Raw genomic sequence first — 20200 nt, forward strand, 5'->3', positions numbered from 1 at the left:
ATGTACTAAATCATAACTGTGTTCTTGGTAGAATAGCAAGCTCACATGCACACACACACACACACACACACACACACACACACACACACACACACTACATGACACAAACACCAATACTGCAAAAACATTTGTCTCCCTCAAGCATCTTTGCTGCAGTCTGGCTGGGCAAACTAACCGGAGAGTGATGAGCAACTTGTGAAGATTGATACAGCAGGAGCGGGAAGCGCTTTATTACCGGACAGTAGAGGTATATATACATTACTGAATACACAGCTTGACTCAATTTAGCATCATCCAGTTATAGCAATTAGTCATTAAAGAATCATCATCATCTTAATAATTATACACAGCTTAACTTAATTAACATCATTGGATACAGTAGTCAGTCATTAAGGAACCTATCATCTTAATGGCTCCCTGGCATTACTTCTCAAACCACTCCTTCTGGCAAAGTGCCAGGCGCCATCTTGACTTGTCTATGGCCCTCATCATATCTTTGCCATATTATGTGGCAAATATCTTGGTCTTAGGTATTTAAAAAATAATTCAGCAACTGAATTATGGTATTTGGGGGAGTTAAAACATTTCTTTACTATGCCTGTTACTTTCATACAAAAGGAAGACATTGATTTAGAGTCTAAGCAGGGCAGTGGTTATGATTATGATTTTAAATGCTAACACAAACATATCTTCCAACACTTGATTATAATGAAATATCTTCAAAAGAACAATATGGAAAATTGTCAAAAGTTTGAATGGTTAAGATGAACACACTATTCATATTTCTTAAGAAAGTCCACATGGATAATGAAGTGAAGAAAGGTAACAATAACATATGTATCATTATGAGATATTTGAGGATAAATTGAGATCAAGAATATCAAGCTCCTAAGCAGTGAGAGGAACAGGCTCTGCATTCAGAAAACTTAATTGTGAGTTCACTCATTAACTTGTTCACTGTTGGACATGGGAGCTGTAACTCAACTGCTTTTGGCCTAGGGATCATGTTCCTTATTTATTTCATAGGGGAAAAAATAGAAATTATGGGTTGTTCACAGATTTTAAATGAAGAAGGAATTGGGAATAAAATATCTGACACATTTTAAATACATAATAAATCAATCATATCTAAGGTTAATATAGCAGACTACTTGATATTATATATTTAATAAATGGCAATTGTAATGATTTATGATACTGAAAACTGATATAGTAGAATTATGCTAACATTAATAAATAATTATTAAAATGGTTAAATATTTTGTTTCTAAATGAAGAAATAAAAGCAATACATGTTTTATCAGCAGTACATATGAAAATAGACTTCTCTGTCTACTAACAACTCTTCTGTCTGTATATCTCTTTTATAATGATAGTATGCAAATAAATTTATATAGTTTGGAAATAATTTAATAAAATTAACACATTATTTTAAATATTTTCATGGTATGGCATATTTTCATTTTGGATATTTTGTTTTCAGAGGAAATAATTTGTTATTGAAAGAAAATGAAAGTAAAAGAAATTTGCACACAAAAGTAATCATTATGGGATTGTATATAATATAAAAGAAAGAATACAAAATAATGGTTGTATAAAATAGTGGTTGTACATAAGTAGGAGAATTGAATAATGTTGAAAAAAATGGATAAATAATTTATAGCTGTGAAGAGAATGTTCTTCAAAGATACTTACATAAAATATATTTAATCTGAAAACACATGATAGAAAATTATACAGACAATATCAAAATAATGCAAAGCTAGTCCACTGAAAATAGATTTTCATAACATTGTCAAATGTCAAAGCAAACAAAAAAAATTAGGGATGGCAAAACATACAACTTTATTGTTGTACTTTGACATTTGTATCATTTTCAAAATAATATGCAATTATTTTTTTCTCTGCCTCTCTGATCCTACATTTATCTATCTCTATGTGTATCTCAATCTATCTCTCCATCCTTCCTTTGATTTCCTCCCCACTTGCCCTTTATTCAGATCTTTTCCTGTTTTCTATCTTCTCTTTCTTTCTTTCATTTTTCCCCCACCATTCTTGTGGATATAACTCATGTGTCTCTTTATATTAAGTATTACTATCTATACAAGGATTATCTGTTTTCACTTGGCCAATAGATCAATGCACAGTTTTGTAAAAATGTAATGTGTAAGTTAGAAAAGTGCCTCTCTAAGCTCAACCTTCTTTATCAATTTGAACCTCATTTATTTTCTTGTGCAGAAAGAAAAGTTCAGATGTAATTTTCCCTCACGCATGTATAATTAAACAATACTGTTTCACTTGGGGAAGAAAGACAGAGATGTAACAGGGTATAGTGAATGATGGATTAGTTATAAAAAATAATTATTTTTGTCTTAAAAGAAACAAAGTTTTGTTAATTGTCTTGGGAATTTTATAAAATGGTACAATTAAATGCTAGCACAGGCCTTCAAAACACTTCTGTGATCTCAATTAGGTAAAAATTCAACCTGATTAGTAAAGTATCCAGGTCTTTAAATTAAAGCAACAAAATATGCAGACTGATCAGGAAAGCATGTACAACTTCAGCTGCTTCAATATTCAGCTCACCTACTCAATTATGTAGGAGACCTAGGGAGGAGTACTGTTGCAAATTTATAAATTATGAACTGGGAAGAAATGAAATGGGCCGAGCCATGAACACATCTTTATTAAAGTGATTAAAAATAGTCTCACACACATACACATTTTCAGCAACAACATGAAAAAAAATTAGTTTGCTTCTGAGATTTGTCAATGAACTGATACCTGAAAAATGTTGGCTTATGACCACAAAGCAATTTAGGTAACAAACTATGTAGATGAGATAAATCCTGCTAATTACTTACTTATATGCATAAGAAAAACCAGGTAATCACAATGTTTGGTGGAGGGGTCTATAATACAGAGGTATTCCTGATAATTATCAGGATTCTCATTGTGATGGGGAGAGAATAATCTCTGAAGTCACACATGAATGAATTTGAGTCCCATCCTGGTCTTCTACTATTTGGGATAATGTGGACATGCTGATGAACACTGAGCTTTCTAGTCATTAGCATTATTAAGTTTAAATTTTGATATTAGAGAAGATAAATCAATCAAAATGCAGACTACTATATTTCAGAAAGGGCAGTATTTTAATATGAAGAACATTTAAAAGAATTGATATCAAAAGAAATTATATTTAAAGAGGGGGGTTAATGGAAAGTCCATTAATATGTAGTTATTTGGATCTTTGTTTCATTTAAATTTGTCTATAACTGTCACATTGAAAATTTCACAGGACAGGACAGTACTTGATGGTGGAATGTTGACTGAAAATAGCAATTTAATCTCATTTATACTCTCACTTGTGAAATGAAGCTAATGCTGTATATATTCAAAGTGTTGACATCACAATGGAGTGAGATAATAGAAGTAACACAGCAATGTGAACAAAGTTAGCCATTTCTACCTTAGAATTCTGGTATTTGTACACACTTCAAAATACATATGTTGAAATTCTAAACCAAAAGGGGGTGGAATTAGGAGAGCAGAGATATTGGGGGAGGGGGTGATTAGGTCATCAGAAACCGCCTCAAATGTGGGATTTTTTTTCTTTGTAAAAATGTTTCCAGAGAGATCCCTCACTGTTTCTGTCCTGAGGTTTCAGTGAGATAGTGGCAATTACAAGGAAGTGGTCCCTCACCAGACATTAAATCCACCAGCACTTTGATGTAGGAATTTCCATCCTCCAAACCTGTGAGAAATAAGTTTCTACTCTTTAAAAGCCACTCTGTTGATGGTATTTTGTTATAGCAGCCCCAATGGATTAAGACAATTTTTTTTTCTTTGTTTTGGTCCTGGGGAATGAACCTGGGGCACTCAACCTGCAAGTCATCTGGTTGTACATGATATAGAATTACACTGGTCATGTAATCATATTTGCACATAGGTTAATAATGTCCAATTCATTCTACTATCTTTCCTACCCCCATACCCCCTTCCCCTCCCTTCACTCTCCTCTGTCTAATGCAAAGTACATTTATTCTTCCCAGATCTTTTTATTTTTACTTTGAGACAGAGTGTCACTCTGTTGCTTAGGGATGCCTAAATTGCTGAGGCTTTGAACTTGTGATTCTCCTTCCTCAGCCTGCCTAGATGCTGGGATTAAATAATTGCATCACTGAGCCTGGCCCAGACAATTTTTTTTAACCCCCAATAGCTGTATAAACTTATTTCAACTTACTGAAGTTGTAAATTCCTTAATTGTGAGGTCAACAAAACAACAATGACTTTAACAGGTTATTAGAAGAATTGGATTATATATATATATAATATTATGGGAATCCAGATGAGGAAGCAGGAGATAGGCAAGGTTAGAACATAATTAGTTAGATTAAGTGTTGTTATTCCACAGTGTTGTTTAGCCAGTGTTTTTATAATAATTATCAGCATCATTATATATATATATATATATATATGTAAAATTCCTAATGGAATATTCTGCAGTTCTCAAGTGCTCAATTTAATTTAATTTACATTTTTCCTCTTCTTTTAGCAGCTTTCCTTCAATCAAAATTTCTGTTCTTAATAAATACTTAAGTTCTATGGGACTCAGTTGCTTTAATTTTACTATTCTGATATCAATATACTGACTGGTTGTTATAGAATCTTGACATTGTCAAAAGATTTAACAGCTGCTTTTTCCTTCTAGGTCTGTGGTTCTTGTTCTCTCTTTTTCTGTTTATGATTAATAAGGAAAGATAAAAGTATTATTAATTATCCTTAACTTTAAAGGATTCTTTCTTTTTTTTTGTCTTTTTTTTCCTCTTCAGCAATACCATTAGATCAGTCCATATTATCTACTTAGCCATTCAAACACTTGTGAAGAGATACATTGTAGGTCATGCATATATTTGAGTTCTATGCAAATTCTCAATTGGAAAATTATTTATGAAAATAAAGTTACATATTCAGAATAACATTTTCAAAAAGATCACAATAATTGAATCAACTATCAACAGAATGCTTATAGCAGAGAAGAGTCTCTTGATTTTAATGTACTTTTAATTTTATTCCTATTCTCAGAAATAACAAATAAATCTTTAAGAAGTAAAGCAAAAGGAATCATTTATAGAGACTCATGGTCAAGTATTTTAGTTTGTACCTCAGACTCTGACAATTGTTCTAATTTTGTTATTAGTATCAAACACTTAGTTGTACTGCACAGGAGAGATTAATAACATTTCTTATGAACTTTTTCTAAAACATTAAGTAACTCAGAATAATTAATGCAAATATAACAACTGGGTAACCTGAAGTTATACCAACAAAAAATCTATGACAGATATAAAAGTGATTCATTCTCCATATTTAATTGAGATGGGACAAACTAGAGGCTAATAACTACTATGTTCAGAACATTACAAATGAAACCAGAATGCAATTAAATATGTTACTCAGAAACATAAATGAATTTTGGCTAAATTTTTCTTTGGTGTCACCTTTGTACACAAAATTGATTTGTCATATTTATTGCAGAACTATATGTATGAACACATACTTTCTTCAGTACTAGGGATTGAAACCAGGGGCCACTTGTCACTGAGCCAAATCCCCAATCCTTTCATCCCTCCCTCCCTGCCCCCCTTCTCTCTTTCTTTATTTCTTTCATTTTGAGACAGGATCTCCTTAAGTTGCCCAGGCTGATATCAAACTTTCAATCTCCTGCCTCAGCTTCCCCAGTTGATGGTATTACAGAGATGTGGCAGTGTGTCCAGCATAACACAGTATTTTAGAAAACAAAGAATTAAAAAATTGAAAACAAATATGCTGAAAACAGGTGACAATTCTCTATTCAGCTGCTAGAGAGGACAGCAGTAGTTTTAGGCTGTAAGGAAGGCATGGTTTAATATCCATGTCCCTGAAGCAGCTGCCTCCAGGCATATAATAGTCCTTCTCTAAACCTTAATTTACAATACAAAGGTTACTATATCCTCATTCTTTAAATCAAACTGAGAACCTCATACAGATGACTAAAATGCAAGGTGAACTGAAATGAAGGACAAAATACATTTATCAACCAAATATTATGGGAATCCAGATGAGGAAGCTTGAGATAGGCAAGGTCAGAACATAATTAGTTAGATTAAGTGTTGTTATTCCACAGTGTTGTTTAGCCAGTGTTTTTATAATAACTATCAGCATGCTGTTTGCTATATTTTACCTAACAAATGGATATTGTAACCAGTATTAAAGCTTTTATGCTGCTTCTAGAAAGAATTTACAACTGAGTTTTTTTTCTTTTCTGCTTGTTTAAATTAAGTTGCTTATAGGGGGATAAACATAAAGATTTATATCCAATGGGAAAAGCATACATTGAAGACCTTTGGAAACCATTTACCATTTTTGCATTACCCATAGGCATGCCTGCTCCTTCTTGAAATACCACAGTACCATAATAAAGAATGCTTCCTAGTAAATCAACCTCTTCATATGGTCTAAGGCCCAGAATGTCAATGTTGTATTGTCTCTTACCCCAATTAGAACAGCACATAGTTTTTCTAAAATGTTCAGTTTAACCACGTACAGGCTAACAACTCATCAAATGTCACACAATCAATGTGGCCTAAATCAGGAAACGAGAATATCTTAAATCTCTGACAAAATTGTTTTACCATGAAAGAATTGGCGTCATTTGCCGCAATGCAGCTCTAGGGTTTATTTTCCTCAGATTTTCTTCTCTCCTTTCCCTAGACAATGCTGTACTGTTTAATAGACTCCCTTTGCTCAGAGACTCCAAAGCAGGCATAATGGCATGAAGCTGAGCAAGCTCTCCCAGCCATAAACATGAGCCATTGTTGTTTTGCATTTTCTTAGCACATTAAGAAAAATTAAATGCTTGCTACTTATAGGAATCACAAACATTGCAAAATGCACTCACATTGAGCCTTAACTCTGAATCCCTAGTGAAAATTAAAATAAAATGCTCATTGTCTTTAAATCTCAATAAGCTAATAAACAATATGAAGAACATTTGCAAGCTGCAGGAAAATGGGATAGGGTAGGTACATCTTTAGCTTTCTCAATGTGATCCAATATTACCATTTAAGCAAAACAGATTTTAAAATAATTTAAATATACCCCAGACTGATGGTTCAATGTAGTGCTAAGCTTTAGTGAACAATTTTAACTTTTATTTTTCTACTAAAAAAGAATTAAGGAATCCAGAAGACATTTTTTCTAAGTCACCCTATTTGGCTTGTAGAGAGCATAGGCAAGAAGTGGAACAAACTCTCAAAGGTATCTGTGAAAAATACAAAGTACAGTGATCCATTTTCAGAATATAGGATTTAGCCTTAAATGTAAAATGGGGAATGTAGGAAAAGCAGCTGGAGTGTAAATATAGCAGAATGGTAAGTTAGAAGCAGTTAACTCACACATTAGCACCATATTCTATGGATGTGACAGATCCAAAGTCCTTGAACCTAAACAGCCCCTTGACAAACACAAAGGGGAGGAAAAGGTTTGGCCTAACCAAGAAAGAAATCTCCCTGTTAAGAAATAGTAACTTAGGTAAATTAAAGTAAAAGTTTTATATGTGTCAAAATGCATTCATGTAAAGAAGACATTCCTGACACATGAAAACAAAGGGAAGTGAGAACAACTAAGGTATATTTCTTTAAGTAACCCAGTAAAAGTAAAATCTGACAACATTCAGGAAGACTGTATAGACTATAATATTTAACCAGTGAGGAAACAGGGGAGGGACCTTGAACACTAGGGGAAAAAATGCTGATTAAATGCATCAAGACCATCGCTTTCTCAGTATCTTTTCTCTCTGTCTCTTCTGTGTGTTTGGACAGGTGAGCATGCTTCTCACAGTATCAAAAAAAAAAATCATTCAGGATATATTACAAACTTTAATGAAGGAATAAAGTTATAAGAAATCATACAAGAGAAAACTTTCTGTTCTTGGAGAAAATATTTTGGTTTTCTTTTTGATAAATGCTCATCAGAATCTACTTTTCAACATAATCTGACATCAACAAATGGTGTCAAAGACGTGGAGAAACTGGAACTCTTGCACATTTTTAACAGGAATGTAAAAGGTGTGGCCACATTGGAAAAAATTTGTTTAAAATCTAAGCATGACTTTACAAAAAAGCCCAGTTATTCACCTTATAGGCATTATCCCCATGGAAATTGAAACATATGCCCCCACAAAGATATTTATGTGAATGTTCATAACATTATTATTCAGAATAACCACAAAGTTAAACAAACCAAAATGTACCAAATAGTAAATGGATTAAAAACAAAAAAGAGAAATATAATCATATGATAAAATCCCATCAACAATAAAAAAGATTTAACTATTGATACATTCTACAGCATGTCTGAACTAAAACTCATTATACTAGGTGTACGAAGTCAGATGAAAAAGATTACATTTCATGTATGATCGATTCATACAAAATTTATGGAAAAGAGGAAATGTATGCTTATGGAAACTAAGTTTGTGATTGACTAAGAGACAGGGGTTCACTGTAATAAAAAGGCAGTAGGATCTTAGGAAGATGGAAATGTTTCAACACTGGATTGGGTAGTGGCTGGACAATGGAGTAAATGCAAAGAGTCACTGAAATATGCACTTGAAATGGGTAGAAAGTATGGTGTTCAAATTTTATCTCAATAAAGTTGTTTACAAAAAACTATCAAGTTTTTCACAAATAATTCATTCCATTTTTCCTTTTCATTAATTCAAAGTATTGAGAGAGCATCACTCTCTTCTGTTCAGATGTACAAATGTTAACTTAAAATATCTGTATCTCCCTCTTTGTTATATTATCTGAGAAGAGCGATGCAAATTTTCAGTCAATCAAACTTTGAGGGTTCATATTAACCTTTATCAATATCTTCACTCAGTCTGAATTTAATGGATCTTTATTTTTGCTCCTCCCTTGTTTTTTTGTTGTTTTAAATCTTTTCTGTTATTACCTTCATTAAATACTTATTTTAACTTACTTGTATTATTTTTAAAAGTTCTGAAATAAAATTAAAATTCTTTGAAAAACCTTTTTACAAAAGGAAATAGGAATAAAAGTGATAACCATTAATTCTGTCAATTAAGGTTATTAAGATTAAAATGAAGATACACTATCACCTACTTTATTTCCTTGTATAAAACTGAGAAGCACTGATTCAATTTCTGATTGAAGAAAAGTCATAAGAAGGCATATGCCAATATTTTATAATATATACAAGATTTACAGAATATAAATGAGAAAAATGAGCCAAAAATGTATTTTGTGCCCTTTTATTTTTCTTAAGTGAAGGAATGTTCTGCTTTCTTGGTCATTTGAAACGTGCAATGAAGCAATCCAAAGATGGAACTTAAATCTCTATCTTTGTATAGTGTCAGGTTGGTTGAAGATATTTTTATATTGACATATTGAAGTTGAAAAGATATATTTCACAATCCTTAACAAAATTCAGAATATTCTAGGTGAATTTCAACAAGTTCAGGGACAATAACTTTAACCAATCCAAATATAATCCCACTTTTCTTTCTGTAAGTTATAAGAAGTCAATAGATTTTAATTCAACACTGGGGAATCATAAAAATAAAATACAGCGTTCTCAATGCTTTAGATTAATCATAACCCAGACTCTGTAGTTTAGAGTGGTCACCATCCACCAGCTTTCTCTAGAAAGTCTATCAATGAATAAAATTGTATCCAGCTTATTAATCAATAACACAGACATATATAAGTAGAAATATGTGTATATACACACATATATTATATATGCATATATATATATTGAAGGTGATTATAGAATAAATGAAGGTTTCAACTAGTATAGATGCACTGTACCCTTTTCAAGCTGATACCAAAATTGTTCATTGTCAACATTACAGAAACTCACATAGAAGTTTTTTTCTTTAAAATGCAAATATAGGGTAATAGAAGTAAAAAAAAAGTTAGCAATATATGATAACTACAGAGATTATGTTTTTTCAAAAGCAAAGTGCTTCAAATTATGGACCATAATCCTCAGGATAACCTGGATTGGAATAGAGTTATTAGGCACATGCTATTAAAAAAAAATTGAAAATCCACCCAATCCACCCAGTTCTCTTTATTTAGAATACTTGAGTAGTTGCACATAATCTTAATTTTTCAAATGATTTTATGATTATTTATATATGAAAATCATTGTTAATAAAAGTGACCTGCACTTTAGTATTGTGTGGGGAAATTTAAAAATAAGTGAAATAAATATCCAGGTCTCACTCACAAGAGAGCTGAATTAAGTTTCTTGGAGTGCATCTTGGGGGATAATATTTTGCAAGTGTTCTCTAGGTAATACAATGCTAAAGACAGGGCTAGGAAACACTGGTCTAGAACTTGAAAACTGATGTTTTCACAATTTCCACTAGTCCTTATAGGCTATGTTGACTGATTTCATTAATTTTTATTATTCTTTTGGCCTGCAACTGTGACTGAATCTATAACCTCTGAACACTGAGCACTGTTTACACTAGAAATTGCAGCTGCTTAAAAGTAGACACAACAAACCAAAATCTACTGAGGTCAGATTAGAGAGAGAATTCTTCATATTTGTGCTAGTAGAGGAAGTTTTTATTTATTTATTTATTTTTTGCTTTGTTTTTGTTTTTGGTCTGGGGGTGCTGCAGGTTGAACCAGAGGCTTTGTGGATGCTACGTAAGTGCTCTTCCATGGTGATACATCACCAGCTCTAGTGGAAGAAGAGTTTTAAAGGGATTCAGACAGGGACCACTAGTGAGTAAGTAGATGTTTATGAGACTTACTGAAGGCAGGGAGGAGTTGCTACAGATGATGAAGAGGAGAGAAACAAAGAGCAAAATGTAACATGATTTTGAAGGCCCAATTCTTGGTAGAAAAAGTAGAACAGAATGGTGTTTTGGGGACACTAACAAACCACACATAACATTCCAGTGTCTAATGAGAACGTGTTTTTATATAGTTTCTGAAAAATACATCAAAATACAAAAACAACTTCCTTAAAACTAACACCATGATTTTCTCACTAAGTTGGTCATAAATATTAGAAATATTAACTATCTCCCTAATTCAAACCAAACTCCTTAGCTTGGGAATTCAGGGGACCTCACTTTCTAAGTGTTAGAGGACAAACAGATGAGGATGGTGGGACACAGGATTAAGAGAATAATTCTATAAAGTGGGCCTATTGTGCTGATGCACATGTGCTTTCTTTTCAAAAGAAGAAATTTATCTGCATCCCTGCCTGGCCTAAGTGGACAGGATATGTCACATTCCTCAACAAGCTACCTGTTATCTGCAAAGAAATGATGCAGGAAAAAAATGTTCATAGGAGGAACCCAAGTTACATTGAAAAGAGAGATTTTTGTGATGCTTTCATAGACAAGATTCTGGAAGATACGTATAATTTCCCCCAACCATAAAATCTGTAAGAATGTATGGTTATGAATCTAATTAGAACCACTCAGCATGGACACAGGGGACCTAAAATTGGCATGGCAGAGAGTACTTAAAATTTTCATGTCACTTTGCTGTCAGTCAAAAGTCAAGAGGTGGACCCAGATGGGACTCTTAGAAAACTTCTGAGATCCCCCAATAAAGGTGAAGTGCAGAAGAGACACACTTTCTCTCTCCTCTCTGAGAAGACCCACTCTGTCCCTTGAGAGTGTCCCCTTTCCGTTTTTCTATCCTTTCAGTAAACTCATTTCTGTTATTCTGAGTGACATGTCTGAAATCCTTCTCACTTGATCATAAAAATTGGGGCTTGAAGGATGATTCTTTGCTCTACCTCAGTTTCTTGGAAGGCCCCAGCTCTGTAATTACAAATTAATGTTTTGGATACATACCTCACCACTTTCTGCACTGTAATCTCACCGCTGTACTGCTCTGATATATTTTTCTGCTTCTGAAAACTTAATCACATTGTGAAAGTTCTGCATATCATTCAAATTAAAAGAAAAAAGATTCCTTTCTCTCCTGAAAGCCTTTCTGACTGTTCCTTTAGAAACATATTGCAAAATATTGTATTTCTGCTACTAGTTAAGTTGCTGTTCTACATTACATAATTTTGGTACATGTTTCATTATACAAAGATTTAAAGGTAAACTATTGAGAAATCCCTCTTTCTAAATCCAGTTTTGCAGACAACAGAGGAAAAAGGGATGATATGATTTATTTATTTTTCTCTCCCCCTTATTTCCTTCTTCTGCTGCCCGGATTTCTTCAGGTATGAATGATCTGAGTACGCACTTTCTAATTTTTAATTTAGTCTAATTAAATCTGCACGACACAATTGGCATTTGTTGTTAAACCTAGACATCATAGATCTGCAAGCTTAATTCTGCCACACTGAAACTTTAAAGAGCTAAAATTTCATTACCATCATTTTGAATGAAAAACCATAGGACTCAGGTCTATATTTTCTAATATCATTTGGAGGTTAAGTATTTTCCTGCCTATAATATGATGTCTCATAATACTTGGATTATTTGCCTTAGCTGGAGAATATTATAGAATCATATTATGTGTTTGTTTTTTTAAATTTTGTTTTGAAATACTTTAATGGCTTCCAGTCTCTTGGTTGTGGAAATGAAGCATGATGCTGATTCTGTGGTCACCAACTTATGCCTCTAACATCTGTTCACAGTTACATCCTAAGGATCTGGTGGTGGAACTCCCTAATGGAATGACTACCTAGTTCATAACTAGAATTTGCATTATCACATTTAGGATTTCAAAGTTTATATAGCACATATTACATGTGATTAGAAAGTTTCATGGAGACATGAACAAGAATTTTAAAATGCTTATGTCCTTTTTTTTCAAACCACTTTAAGTTAGTCTTACATCTTGAGAATCACAGGCAATGGTACTTGGATTTTCTTTCTTAGTTGATTCAACTCGAGTGTTTTCATTGTTTCCAGTAGCACTTTGCTGGGGCTTGAGAGAGAGAGAGAGAGAGAGAGAGAGAAAGAAAGCATTAAAAACAAGAAAAATGGATTTAACAAACAGATTCACATAATCATTGTAAAACATGCCACAAAGGCAGCATTGTACTCAGAGAAAAACAAGAAAGTAGCAATTTGTATATAACAGAGACCTTACAATTGTGCCTTAGAAATTATTCACATTGAAAAGTAATACTTTCTGTTCAAATTTTCATTGGTGATGTCCACTGGGATTAATTTTCCAATGAATATATTCATTTTCATAGTATCATATTATTTTAAAGATCCTGGCCCTCAAAAGCCAGATACCACACTGGGTGCCATGGCATGCACCTGTAATCCCAGTGGCTTGGGAGGCTGAGGCAGGAGGATAGCAAATTCAAAGCCAGCCTCAGCAAAAGTGAGGTATTAAGCAACTCAGTGAGACACTGTCTCTAAAGAAAATACAAAATAGGGCTGGGTATTTGGCTCAGTGGTCAGGTGGCCCTGAGTTTAATTCCAGGTACCAAAAAAAAAAAAAAAAGGCCGATACCCGTTCTTTCTCTTTATTTAAATCCCTAGCATGCTTCATTTTCTTAATAATAAAGAAAATGTTATGTAATACTTCATAAATTACATAGAGGATTATATTCACTCCATTGCTTCACTAAGCAAGTTCTGCTTTATACCTTTGGGAAACCTAAATATAATTCTAGAATTTATCTCTTTAGGAACACTACATTGAACAAGAAGTTTCCTGGTTTTTTTAACAGAGAATGGTATGCCACAACTAATGTATTTCTATATCACTATAGATAGCTCTAAGATTATCCACTCAAATGTGAATGTCTTTTTCAGGCAGAGCTGATTTAAATATGGTGTTACACTCATCAAAACATGAGGGGACTTCTGCAGAAGAGACAAACAATAAATTCAACAAATGCTATTTCCTGAGTCTGAAACTTTGATCACAGGGGGAAAAGAAATATATAGATAGATACACACATACCTATATAGTATACCAATTTCATTTGGTATAATAAGAAAAGGCATTGTAGACAGGGTATCTTTAAAATGTATTTCTGAATAGTTCAGCAAGAATGAGGAGACTCTCTGTGTGAAGGTAATCATTTAAGCAAAGACACAAAGGAAGAAGGGTCCCGTGTTAGCTAGCATGTGGCTTTATAAGGTAGGAGCAGATTAAGCATGGAAAAAATACAGCAAAGTAGAGAGCTACAGATTTGTAGTACAAAGATCATACTTAATTTAGTAGCCAAAAGGAGGTCCCTTGGATATTTTGAAACAATTGTGGCATGGCCAAAACCTTGTTCATAGCAGCACAATTCACAATAGCTAGACTATGGAACCAACCCAGATGCCCTTCAATAGATGAATGGATAAAAAAAATGTGGCATCTATACACAATGGAGTACTATGCAGCAATAAAAAATGACAAAATCATAGAATTTGCAGGGAAATGGATGGCACTAGAGCAGATTATGCTTAGTGAAGCTAGTCAATCCCTAAAAAACAAATACCAAATGTCTTCTTTGATATAATGAGAGCAACTATGAACAGAGCGAGGAGGAAGAGCAGGAAAAAAAAAGATTAACTTTAAACAGAGACATGAGATGAGAGGGAAAGGGAGAGAAAAGGGAAATTGCATGGAAATGAAGGGAGACCCTCATTGCTATACAAAATTACATATAAGAGGTTGTGAGGGGAATGGGAAAATAAACAAGGAGAGTAATGAATTACAGTAGATGGGGTAGAGAGAGAAGATGGGAGGGGAGGGGAGGGGGGATAGTAGGGGATAGGAAAGGTAGCAGAATACAACAATTACTAATTGGGCATTATGTAAAATTGTGGATGTGTAACGGACGTGATTCTGCAATCTGCATTTGGGGTAAAATTGGGAGTTCATAACTCACTTCAATGTAATGTATAAAATATGATATGTCAAGAGCTTCGTAATGTTGTGAACAACCAATAAATAAATAAATAAATAAATAAATAAATAAATAAATAAATAACCTCTAAATCCCCCCAAGGGGGGGGGGAAACAAAAAACAAAACCTTGTTACCATGATGTGACAGCAGCATACAGGTAAAAATAGAACAGAAGACAAAGAAAGCAGCAGACTAATAAAGAAGCCATTAAAATGAGCAGGAAGATGGTAACAAGGGCCGGCGAGTTGTCAATACTGACAATTTAAAGCAGACTGGACAAGTATTATATATTGAGATAAAAGGTTAGAATTGATGAAATTTGATGAGTTCTACAGAAATAGACAAACTGGAAGAAAAATATCTTTATAGCAAGAAGGGTGACATTATATTTCCATTAGAGAGTTTAAAGCATTTAGGACTCCTAAATAGACAGGCACTATTGGATAGCAACATTAGAAAGAAAATCAATTTTAACAAGAATCAAAACAGCTATTTATTCAGCTAAAATATACTGAACATCTACCACCTGTCTTCCCATAGCCTCCAACTTACAGTCACATTGAGGAAACAGGTTAAAAAGAATAAAAGCAATAAATAAACACTAGTACTGAAGGAAAGTCTCCCCTGGCTCACAATAAGAACTACAGCTGCAGCACTATGAAGAATAGATTAAATCACTGAAACAGAAAAGGGGCAAAGTTAGTATATTTTGTTTCTACTCAACAAACAGATAACTGAATATATAGTCCCTGGATTGCCTTGTAAATTTCTTTTAATATTTAACAACATTTAAGAAAAAAGAAAACTATATTCTCACAATAGTTATTTTTATTTCTCAATGCCATCGCTCAGTCTTTGTCAATATTAAAATGCATGGATATCTTATATAGCCACAATTTTAGCCCCCATGTTCTAAGTACTGTCTTTGCACATCTAATATAAATGTTGGCACCCTTACATGTTTTTATCTATGATTAATAGGTATACAATTCATAGGGTATAATTGGAAAACTGTGATGCACTTGAATATTTTGACAGTTTTTAGTTTGGGGTTATGTGAATAATATTGTCATGAACATCAACCTTCTTGTCTCCAGATTGAATGGATATTTCATATCATTCTTGACATTGATTTAAACATCTGCCTCACTTAATAGGCTGGGAGTTCCCAAAAAGGTAAATATCATTTCTTTCTTATTTAAAAAGAAAATTTACTCTTTTAGTTATTTACTCATTTGCTTTTTGATCTTTTTGTGTGTATGGTACTGAGGAATGTACACGGGGGCACTCTACCCCTGGGCTATATCCCAGCAGTTTTTAGTTTTTATTTTGAAACAAGTTCTCTCCAAGTTACTCAGGCTGGTCTCAAAGTTGCCATCTTCCTGCCTCACCCTCCCTAGTTATCCAAGTTTAAAGGAGTGTGCCACCATAACCAGCTCAGATATTACTTCTTATTCATCAATGCCTTCTTGGAAGCTAGTGCATATTTTGAAATCAATTTATTTTTGTTTACCTTTTCCCTTGTGTTGTTTATTTGCAATAGGTTTTTTAGGATAAAAAAAAAAAGGTCAGAACTGAATCAAAGGGAACGTACATATTTATGGTTGGGAAAGCTTTTCAACAGTGGCAGTTTTAATTACTCCAACAATGTAAGACCACAATATTTGCTATGCATACATTCTATACAAAATGTTTAGAGCTCAAAGATTGAAAAACACAGTTCTTTATCTCCGAGTGCACCTGTTTGCTCATCCTAAAATGTTCCTCGTTCCTAATCATCTCTGATTTCTTTCTTTAGGGTTGTGTTTCTCTCAAGGTATGGTACATACTAAGGAATGTGTTCTCTTTCAATTTCCTGTCTTATGCAAGATATGAGTATGTGATCCAAGTTAGGACATTAGTAGCTGCATCACTGGAATTTAATTTAATTTAATTTAATAAGTCTGGACTGCAACATACACAGTGGAGACAGACTGGTTTTAAATGGGCTGGCTGCAACTTTAAGCTAACAAGGCCACAAAAAAATCGTACAACACAGACATAATTTTTCAAATCGAGGACAGGACAGCTCTTTAACCTTAAGGGTCAGCTTCCCTGCTTGGAAGAGAGCCAGAACCCATGATCCATTTATTTATAGGGGAATTAACAAAGGATTTTCGATAGAATGTTCTTCACCACATAGGCAGGGGTTGGGCTGGTCAAGCCCCAATGAGTAACACCCAGGTCCAGAGCCATGGGAAAGCAGACTTCTTTGCTGAATGAAGGAGGAGGCCACCTGCATCAAGCAGCGCAAACAACGTGCAATGCTAGACCAACACCCCCTTGGCTTAAGGGTGAGAGAGGATGCTTAATATAGCTCATGGGTGGCTCCCAACAAATAAAGAGCACTGCTACAGTGATTAGGTTCATTACTTCTGGTTGGATGCCTTGGCTCAGTTATTCCTTATCATTCATGAGTCCCTGGAGCAGCCTTTGTTTCTGTTTTCCCCAGGCTTGTTTCTGCAATTCTTTCTTGATTTTATGATCTTCTGATATTCTATCACTGAATTCCCCTTCACTCAATATGGTCAAATTAGCACTTGTTGCATGTAACTAGGGAGGGCTAAATAATGCAAAATGTCAAAGCCATAAGTTGAAATTGACAACACAGGGTAAATGCCCTGATAATGGTCTACCATGGAGCCAACCAGATTAAAACCTAACTGAATTGGACAAGCTCAAGAGAGGCTCTTTAATGATGGAAATAATATTTCATGGTGTTCAACATATTCCTAAAAATATACATTTGTGCAGATGATACATTTTCATGCTTGATTAATGACATATTCTTGTGCAAATGTTTTACATTTATGAAAATGTTCCCAGACTTTGGAGGTGCCATAGAGACAACAATATGCCCAAAGTGAGAAGTTTTATTTATTATTTAACTATTTATTTGACAATTTACTTATCTATAATTTTGTGAGCCTTTGATATTTTGAATGAAAGATAAAAGAGCCTTTATTTTATTAAGCTGACAAAGAGGGAAAGACTACTACAACTTTCTTTCTTCATAAATTTGCTAATATCTTCCCCTGTTTTCATCAACTAAATAACTGCGGTGCCTGGTTTTCTACATTTTATATTAAATACTGAGGTTATCACACTTAATTTTGCTTCAGAATTAAAAGAACTATAGTAATTACTTTTAACAATGGAAAGAAATTATATATTACTGCAAAGGTATAAGCACCGATGCATAAATTTTTAAAATTTATTTAAATAAAAAAGCATAGCATTTAATTAAAGCACAGCTTGCATTTAAGCCTAATATATGTATTTCTCAATATAACTCTTTGCTGTCAATGACATCTCTTCTTTATACTTTTGTATAAAGAAAGCAAAATGAAAAAATATATAAAACTTATTGAATCTGATAAGCGAACTTGAATTTGAACTGACTTTGGGGATAGATAATGAATTTTATAGTCAAAGAAATGTGGATTTCAATCTTGGATTAGCACTTAAATGAAATAGGGCTTCAGACAATTTATATATCTTTGCAGGACTTCTGTTTCCTGCTGCTCTGCCAAAGGAGGGCAAAATCACTTAAATTGCAGTGTGCTTTTTTTTTTTGTTGTCATTTATTTCAGGGGAGTAGGAAACTAAATAGAAAGTGTCTGGTACCTTCTGGGAAGCTATTGCTTTAAAATTTACTATTTACTTGAATAAATAGAGATCTCCATCTTAGTCTGGGAGAGTATGGCCCTGAAATAGAGTGACTATATTTGTAAGCTAAATGGTGGACTTGGGCTGCCCCCTAAAAGTTATGCCAATATCTTCTGACAAAAGATGGAACATTAACTTCTCTGGCAAAGTATATGATGAAATTAAGGATCCCAAGATGAGGGAATTGCACTTTTATTGCTCATTATGGACTGAGAAAATGAAGTACTATAAATAGGGTGACTTAAAACAATAGCAATCTCTTTCCACAGTTCTGGAGGCTAGAACTCCCAGATCAAGGACCTGCAGAGTTGCTTCTGGTAAGGACATTATTTCTACCCTGCAGTTGGCTGCCACAGCACTCTATCCTTACTATGCCAAGAAAACAACCTCTCTGGTTTTTTATTAGACACTGATTTTGTCAGGTTATGCTTGTGCTTATTTCCCACTTAACATTTAAACTTAATTGCATCCATAAAAGTCCTGTCTCCAAAAGTAGAGTCAAGTTTTAAGAGAATATAATACATTTCATAGCACATTAGATTATTTACATGGGCCTAAATACCATCACAAATGTGCTTATAAGAAAGGGGAGTTCACAAACACACAGAAGAGAAAGCAGAGTAAATATGGAGGCTGAAGTAAGAGTGATGTAGTTATGAACCCCAGAATGCCCAATAACCACCAGAAACCAGAAGAAGCATGGAATAAATTCATATCTACAGTCCCCAAAGAGGATGCAATCCCGTCAGATTTCAAACTTCTGGATTCCAGACATGTGAAAGAAGGTGTTTCGGTAACATATAGCCATCATGTTTGGGAGAAGTCATTACAGCAGTAATAGATTATTAAAACAACCATACCTTCCTCTAATTTAGAATGTGCTAGAGATTCATTTTCCTAGCTCTTGAATATACTTTATGGTCTTATTCAAGAAAAATAATTTATTATTCTTTCCATAGAATAACTTTCATATTTTGAGATAAAAAGCGAAGCCTAAATATTTTAAATAATGTTCAGAATCCATATTGAAAATCATTGAAGCCTCAATTAAAGAAACTATTTCATAAATGGATAAAACTAGAATTTTCATTCAGACACTTTCAAGTCAAGAATTCCAGAACAAATGAAATATCATAGTCCTTCCCATATATTTTAGAAGAAAGAAGTAGTATGCATACTACATACGCATATTCTAATTTAACTTGATTTTTATATAGTGTGCATCTTTTAACAAAAAGGAGTGGAAGTGAATTGGAAGAGGTAATATGTAAAGGTCTTTCCTTAGAGGTAAAAAGATCCAGAATAATTTTCTGGGAAAGAAAATGTAGCTAACATGGAAAAATTGGTTTGTTTCTGGACTCACAAGTGTCCTCATAGTGATACTAAGTATGTACATATGTAGGGATATAGAAATAGACTGAATATATAAGATATGTATCACTTTATATGTGTATTTGTATGTACAATCACCAAGTATACCTCAGCTAATTGATAAGCATTTTAAGTGTAGTCTTTTGTCTCAAAACCAAATGATATTAATTATGTTTATGAACAGGACACAGTAAA

The 20200-nt window shown here is 33.6% G+C and overlaps 1 protein-coding gene across 4 annotated transcripts in view; it reads right to left on the reverse strand.

Annotated features, from left to right (window-relative positions):
• Nucleotides 1-20200, reverse strand: part of Luzp2 (leucine zipper protein 2) — a 471602-nt gene that overhangs the window by 8933 nt on the left and 442469 nt on the right. For all 4 annotated transcript variants that reach the window (XM_005328059.4, XM_021728306.3, XM_078046324.1 and 1 more), the window contains one exon: nucleotides 12897-12989. In XM_005328059.4, the coding sequence (XP_005328116.1) occupies nucleotides 12897-12989 (93 nt within the window). The remainder of the gene's footprint in view (nucleotides 1-12896; nucleotides 12990-20200) is intronic.

Source organism: Ictidomys tridecemlineatus, chromosome 4 (assembly GCF_052094955.1).
Source record: "Ictidomys tridecemlineatus isolate mIctTri1 chromosome 4, mIctTri1.hap1, whole genome shotgun sequence".
In the NCBI taxonomy this organism is placed as follows: Eukaryota; Metazoa; Chordata; class Mammalia; order Rodentia; family Sciuridae; genus Ictidomys; species Ictidomys tridecemlineatus.